The sequence below is a fragment of the Centroberyx affinis genome, unplaced genomic scaffold, assembly GCF_046629955.1.
Source record: "Centroberyx affinis isolate AG114_WGS23_722 - 3 ecotype Tasmania unplaced genomic scaffold, CSIRO-AGI_Caff_v1 ptg000297l_1, whole genome shotgun sequence".
Classification (NCBI taxonomy): domain Eukaryota; kingdom Metazoa; phylum Chordata; class Actinopteri; order Beryciformes; family Berycidae; genus Centroberyx; species Centroberyx affinis.
In genome coordinates, this window is record NW_027278975.1 from 776,086 (window position 1) to 784,184 (window position 8,099).

Here is an 8,099-nt window from a genome sequence, read left to right on the forward strand (position 1 = left end):
CTTCTTCGACCAAAACTAACTGTGGGATCGTTAGCCACTAGCGTTAACCAAGTCTAAAAGTTTAGATTTTATTGTAATTAAGCAAGGAAACATTTAAATGTCGGATTTATTTTAAAGGCGTTTGCCGTGTTCTTCTCTAGGTGTCCTCCCAGCAGAGGGATGGTTTGCGCCAGAAGAGGTGAGAGAGGAGGAGGGGAGGGCCGAGGGGTGTTTTACTGGGGGAGGGGGTTCGTCCGGGGAGTGAACCAGGGGTGTGGAGGGCCGAGTTTAAAAAGGCAGGCAGCACCAGCCCTCACTCTCACATACAATCTGCCCTCTCCTCCAACTCCCACCAGCAGCTCAGCAGAACCTACAACTCCTGTTACACTGTAGTCTCAGTTGGCGTTGATATTTGCCTTGATTTATCTAGCTCTGCTTCTGAAGCCTTGGATTTTTACTTTTTTCCAAACTAAGGATTTTTACATTTTTCCACTGCAACAGAACCTCAGCATGGAGGCCACCACTGTGGAATATGGAGATAACTATGAATATTATGATGACAATGAGACTGCCTGTGACTTCTCAGAGTGGGAGCCTTCCTACTCCCTCATCCCTGTGCTGTACATGCTCATCTTCATCCTGGGTCTGTCAGGTAACGGGGTCGTCATCTTCACCGTCTGGAGGTCCAAATCCAAGCGTCGGGCGGCAGATGTCTACATTGGCAACCTGGCCCTCGCTGACCTCACCTTTGTAGTGACCCTGCCTCTCTGGGCCGTGTACACAGCGCTGGGCTACCACTGGCCCTTTGGTGTGGCTCTGTGCAAGATCAGCAGCTATGTTGTGCTGGTCAACATGTACGCCAGCGTTTTCTGCCTCACCTGCCTGAGCTTTGACCGCTACCTGGCTATCGTGCACTCTCTGTCCAGCAGCAGGCTGCGCTCGCGGGGCACTATGCTGGCCTCCCTGGGCGCCATCTGGCTCCTGTCCGGCCTGCTGGCGGTGCCCACGCTGCTGTTCCGCACCACCGTGAACGACCTCAACAGCAACCGCACCACGTGCGCCATGGACTTCAGCCTGGTGACGATGAACCAGAGGCACGAGTTTCTGTGGATCGCCGGGCTCAGCCTGTCCTCCTCTGCCCTGGGCTTCCTGCTGCCCTTCCTGGCCATGACCATCTTCTACTGTTTCATCGGCTGCACCGTCACACGCCACTTCAACAACCTGCGCAAGGAGGACCAGAAGAAGAAGAGGCTGCTGAAGATCATCACCACACTGGTGGTGGTGTTTGCCATCTGCTGGACGCCCTTCCACGTGCTGAAGAGCATGGACGCCCTCTCCTACCTGAACCTGGCTCCCAGCTCCTGCGGGTTCCTGCGCTTCCTCCTGCTGGCTCACCCCTATGCCACCTGCCTTGCCTACGTCAACAGCTGCCTCAACCCGTTCTTGTACGCCTTCTTCGACCTGCGCTTTCGTTCCCAGTGTCTGTGCCTGCTCAACCTGAAGAAGGCCATGCATGGCCAGATGAGCTCCATGTCGTCCACACTCAGCGCCCAGACTCAGAAGTCAGAGGTTCAGTCTCTGGCCACCAAGGTGTAGAGAGGAGAGGATTGGTGGAGCGGGGCTGCAGGACGGTCCCGGCTCCAGCCACTGGAACACTTGTAAAAATACAGACTTTACGTGTCCGTTGTTTAAAAGCTGGTAAGACATGATTGAGATGAGGAACTATGAATTGTCACTGCGCGCAGTCATGAATTTCATTATGTTTCCTCTATGGAGCAATGAGAGGGGTAGATGCTCTGTGTCTGAGGCGAGAAGAGACTCGAACTCCTGGACTTGGGAAGCTAGAGCCAGCTGGCTGAGCTCCTTAGCTGCTTTGTCCCTCAAACTCTCAGAAAAAAGTATATATTTTTTTGTTCCTCCTGCTCTGCAAAAGTTCTCCTTTGTACTATAAGAGTGAGCAGAATTATGATTTTAACAACACACACTGATATTAAGAATTGTGAGTCAATGTTGATTCTTTATTACATGGAAATCTGTTTACACTGGGTAAAACATAAAGCTGTACAGTATTTTCATACCATAGCATTTTTTCAGATCTATTGATGTTTTGTTTTAGAAGCACTTGTTAAATGAACAGAGTCAGAAACTGGGCTGTGTGTGTGTGTGTGTGTGTGTGTGTGTGTGCAGGGAACTCAAACGGAGCAGTCTCCTCTTAAGCTTGTTGTTTGTGAAGGTAGAGGAGTCGGGGGGTGCAGGAGGGAGGGGGCGTAAGAGGAGAAAAGGTGTTGCAGCTTAATTATATAGTTTGTGGAGGAGACAGGGGCAGACAGGCAGATGGCAGTTGACAAATGTTGTCGGGGAACAGGAATGGGGCGGGGTGGGGAGGGGGGGTTCGCAGTGTGGTCCCGGCACTAAAGGGGGAAAAGGAACTTCATAAATGTTCCAATTTGATGTATATGTTTTATTTTTTGACATCATTGTAACTAACTACTGTATTAAAGATGTGTTCTATGAACCAAATCTCTTAGATTTCTTGAGACTTTGTGTGTGTGTGTGAAATCCAAAGCAATACATTTGTTGTTAACAGTGCTGCTTAGAAAGACTGATTTTGCAGGCAGAGATTGGAGAAAGAGGAAAGCAGCATCAGAGGAAAAAGGTTTCTAACATAAGTACAAAATTTAATATTTATTTGTGTGAAAAGGTCTGCAGCTCTGGAAATTCGAGACAAGTCATGATGTGCTGCCTCTTTCATTCAACCTGAAGTTTCACATCGGTTTCACTGGAGAGCATTTCACCACACCATCCTGTTATTTCAGTGATAAGTACGCCCAGAGGGCTGCAGCTTTGGTATGAATGCCTTGCATTTGGTTTACACCTTCAGACTAATAGGTCTCTAATCTCTATTCATTCACAGCCAGTATCCAGACTGTAACCGGATTATGCAAAGCAGCGGTCATCCTGAGAGAGTGTGTATTCGATACTCAGTTGCGACTGCCATCACCTGTGGTACTTAAAAAGTTTTTGACAACACATATGGGTTACAATGAGTGGGTTTTGAATTTGGATCAGTGCCTTTAGTTATAGAAAATGACGCAAGAGGGCACCAGACTGAAGTCATCCAAACACCCTGGGGTGCAGTCAGCCTCAGGAATTACTTTATTCAATACATTTTCAGAAAATTTTGTTGTTGTTTTGATTTTTTTACTTGAAGAGATTTATGGGTTAGCTAAGTTGGTTTTAGAGTGTCTAAAAGCCATATAAAGTAATATTTATTGTCACAACAACATATTGTCTGTATCACTGTCAGGTCTGCATCGATAGCACTGGAGCCGTTATCAGCAGCGCTTCTGGACAGGACTATCTATCCGCAGGAGGCGAGGCCAGCCAGCCCCCCTGCCCCCACATGTTCACTGAATAATGGGGTCATTACCAATGAGTGACTCTTCTGAGGGATCCTTTGATTTGACAGTAATGAGCTCTGTTGGACATAATCACCGTTTTAGAGATGGTGGCAGGGGGGAAGTGGGGCTCTAATCCTGGCAGAAGTCAGGATACCGAACAAGTCAATATTTGTCCCTGCTGACAAGAGATTGCAGTTAGAGCGGTTGTGTGGCGCGGGGAGGGGTCGGTGCAGGAGTGGAGGGCTCGGGCTGGGAGTGTGTGTGCGTGTGGGGGGGCTGTCTGCAGATGCTCAGACACACTGATGATAGAGCGGAGGACTTAGAGCCGCACATGTCAGAGTACGAGAGAGCAGAGAAATGAACTACAGTTAACGAGGTGCCGAGGCAGAGGGAGGTTGGAGCAGATCGCGGCTCATGCAGGTTCATCCTGTAGCACATCTTAAAGTAACAACATATGTGAAACGGCGAGAATGCAAGGCTGTGCGATTCGTCTTCTCTCTGTGTGTGAGAGATCATATGTTACCCATTGGCCATCCTGGAGAATGGAACAGATTTGACAGAGCTTGATAGAGCTTGAAATAGATCGCTGATGGTCATTGTGAAGGATGCAAAGGGCCTCAGCTGTCCATCACACACACAGGGGAAAACTGGACTGCTCATACATGTAGTTATGCTTCATACCAGACCTTTATAAAAGCCTTTGAGTCCTGACCTAATACTTTTTTAACATGGGAATCAAATCCTTAACTTTTCCTCTAGCTCTTACATCATGCTCCACCCACTGAACAATGCATTTTCAGCCTCCATACGGTTGATACTCATGCTAAACAACAGATGATAGATTGATAATAAGACAGAGGAAAACCGGGTGGAGCCAATCCTGCATGCTGGACTGGCCAGACTTGTTGTTGTTATTGAGATGAGTTGGGCTGACAGCTTGTCCGATGGTGTTAGCCAGCAAGGCCACTTCGACTCAACTCACGCAGAATACCAGCTGACCAAAGCACTGGGGGTCTATGGGGGACACCGTCAACGAAAAAACAACACTTCTAGCCCTCTCAATGCACGTAAATGTTTTCTGTGCTCGTGTGTGGCCTGTGTGACCTGTTTGTGTATGTGTGTGAGTGTGTGTGTGTGTGTGTGTGTGTGTGTGTGTGTGAGTGTGTGAGGGTGTGTGTGGGTGGGGGCTTTACAGTGCTCCTGAAGTATTCTCATAGGGAATTCAACCATGTTAATCCGTTGGCCCCTTAAAATTATTTTTCCCCCGTCAAGAGAATAGAGCCTGATCCGCCCCATTAGCGCACGGGTTTTGGTCGTTGGGAATTCTTATCAGCGGCCCCACAGCTGCCACCTCTTGTCAAGACAAAGAAGACATCGCACACTCTGCTTTAAAGATACATTGTGCGAGTAATTTGAGCACATAAATCTTGGTTACATTCACATATGAAGTAAATTTTAGTTAATAAATAAGCAAATGTGGGTCTTTCCTAACTCCGCATAACTCAAAATATGGTCTGGTTCTTATGTTCTGTAAGTCATTAAATCAAAATCTGAATACATTTCAGACTCAAAAAAACAATATGTTCTCCATTCTTCCATCCATCCTAATCTCACTGGTATTAAGTCCTATCTCCGGTCTCAGTTCCACATGAAGCCAGCAGGCACAGGTGTCTGTTCCTGCGTGTTGTCATCAGTGTGAGCTGCCACACCCAAATGGGACATCTGAACACCCTGCAGCTGAACCAAAACACAACTGCTAGCCTCAACGCTGCGCCTCCCCTCAGATCTCCCTGCTGTTCCATCCCACCCAAGCAGCAACAAATGCATTCTGTGCTGCGTGAGTGTGAGTGTGTGTGTGTGTGTGTGTGTGTGTTCATATGCACATGTAAACAGACATCTGACACATTCCACGGCCTGTCAACACTAACCCTGCTTTCTCTCCAACATTCGTCCACCTGTTGCAAGAATACATCAGACACACGCAGATGGACACATACATGCATACACACACACACACACACACACACACACACACACAAACACACAATCAGCTCCTCATTCCTATAATTACTCGCAAAAGAAACAGCATTAGCTGAAGGGCACGTAACACAAAAGACCCAGGTAGGGAAAGTATTTATCCATACAATTCATCCATTAGTGGGGTTAACATGGAGCACAGAGCAGAATGCTGGGAGAGAGGGTGTGGGGTGTGGGGGGGGGGTCACTTATCCCCCAGTCCTTCCTCTGATAGATCAAAGAGGCCCTGGGTGTCACTCTGCCTGCCGCTGGTCATACAGCCGGTCTTACCTGTGAATCTGGAGCACAAAGGAGCTACTGGAGCCCAAAACCAGGAAAGAGGGTTTGGTGGAGTGGGGGGGGGGGGGAGTGTGGGCCGCATTTGCTCCAATGTGTAGGTGTGTGTGTGGTTGGGTGGGTGGCAGGGTGTGGGAGTGTGTGTGGTATGTGCGGTGTGTGTGTGTTCTCATTCTTCTCTTAAAAAAAGGGCACTTCTGCACCCAAAAGCATTGTACAGAGGGATGTGATGGCCTTTCTTTAGGTAGGATCAGGGAGGTAATGGAGGGTGAAACCAACTAAACCCCAATTACCCACCTTTTTATTTGCAGAATAGAGTTCACCCATCTTCTTTGGCAAACAATAAATCTTTATGGCATGAATTCATAGTGTGAGAGAAGTAGAGGTATGTGCATCCAACCCAATTTGGGCTCAGGTGCTGGATAAATGCAAAACTAATGGCAAATGGAAGAATATCTGCACACTAAATTCAGACTCCCAGCTAATTTATTAGAAAACAACTTTTCGACCTGCAAGGTCTTCAGGCAAATAAACGCGCTAGGAGCTTGAATTCAGTGTGTATTTTTACATTTTCCATAAGTTCATAATATACATATTAGTTAGTAGCATCAAACTCATGTAATTTATATGCAAAAAAAACTCCTTCTGTACATTTATTTGTCAACATACATCCTCATACATCTTTTACCTTTTACATTACTGGGTAGGATGACAATTTTCCATTGATAAATATTTTTTCCCTATGAGAAATGAACATGAATGCATACATTTTAAGGAGACATGTTGTGAGTGGCAGTGTGCAGAACGGTCTGTGGAGCCTTTCTGTCCGCAGGCTCAGAGGGACTGATGGCTTTGTGTGGAGAAACTCTATCTGGCCGGAGGATTAGGGCTCACACTGCACTGTTAATAACATAAAGTGTCTGTGTATGAGTCTGGACAGTAGAGCCTCTGATCCACCCAAACAAGTCAGTTGCAACAGGAACCTTGAAAGTAGCAGTTTGACCCCCTCCCTGCCTCCCATTGAAGCCATGTTTCCATGCTTGTTTACAGCGTACACACCTTTAACATGCAACTACTTCTTCTTTGTGTGTTTTCTCTCTCACTGATGCCTCCCCCTCCCCTGAAGTGTGAGATCCTTTGATGTTTCCAATACCTCTTTTCCTGTATTCCTGAATAGGTCTAAGTAAATTAGCTACAACTTAAATAATATGATAGCTATCAATTTAAACAAACTGTCATGACTTTGAGGTTCATTATCCTGGAGGTGGGGCCTTTAGGGGCATTATACATTCAGTTTTATGTTTTCTCTGTGTTTTCTGTTTCTTCCACAGTTTCCATCCCATTCAAATGACCTCAAACTCTCTGGCAGAGAAAGTGAGCCGCTGCTAATGTCAGATGGCCCCTTACTGAGCTTGTTCTGCGATCCTTTTGCTGCAGAATGTGCCTCCGGATGCACAGAAAAAACGTTAGAGCTTAATGTTTCACGGCAAAGTTTAGTCTATCTTCACATCCCTTTTCCTTTGCTTTTATCTGCCTTGACTGTGATGGAATGATTACACGTTTCGAGGCCAAATAGCCTGGCAGCAGAGCTAAACAATCAGAAATCGTATAAATTACAAATAATGGGTTACTACAGGTCTAATCATGCCTCACAAAAGTGGCCAAGTGAGTGTCCAATACACACCAATAATGAGAGTCTAGCAGTCCCCACACCCTCCTCCTCCTCCTCCCCTCATGATGACTTTAAATTGCTACCACGGCTGCTCAAGAATCACTATTAAAATCAGCTTGTCTCAGTAATCTGTCCGGCTTCACCTGGAAGTGGCCTCTCACTGGAACCGTCCAGGCCGACAGAATAACAGCTTAGAAAAACACAACGTTTACATGAGATCAGTATTTTCATGCTAATGTTATTATCTTTTGGCACATTTGAAGAAGTGATTAGGAAATCGAGGCTTTTAAATGGACCTCTGAATGCCCCCCCCCCAATTATACATTGTTATTCACTGTTGTTCAGGGTCGTGTCCACATCTTGCTCCGCCCGTTAGAGCGTTAACCGGATCTGTTTGGGTGAGGGAGAGGATTTTAGCCAGCTGAACAAATGTATAAGAGGATATACAGTATACCATAAGGACTTGACTTAAACCTCTTGCATATGTGGCACACTGTCAAAATAGATTTTTCTTTTCTTTCTTTCTTTCTTTCTTTCTTTCTTTCTGTCTTTCTTTCTTTCTTTCTTTCTCTCTCTCTCTCTCTCTCTCTATCTCTGCTGGGTTTTCATGAGATTGTTTTGTCAGTTTGACTGACAGACAGGGAGTGGCGGTGATGTGTGAGCGAATGATTTCCTCCTCTATTGTGCTGCCAAAACCATGAGACAAGTTTCTTGCAGAGCTTGTTATTTATTTA

General features: G+C 46.4%; 1 protein-coding gene across 1 annotated transcript; it reads left to right on the forward strand.

Annotated features, from left to right (window-relative positions):
- The first annotated feature begins 403 nt into the window (after positions 1-403).
- Positions 404-1,694, forward strand: aplnra (apelin receptor a). Its single transcript, XM_071515046.1, has one exon. The coding sequence runs from the start codon at positions 490-492 to the stop codon at positions 1,573-1,575; it is 1,086 nt and encodes a 361-aa protein (XP_071371147.1). The 5' UTR covers positions 404-489; the 3' UTR covers positions 1,576-1,694.
- Positions 1,695-8,099: the final 6,405 nt, after the last annotated feature.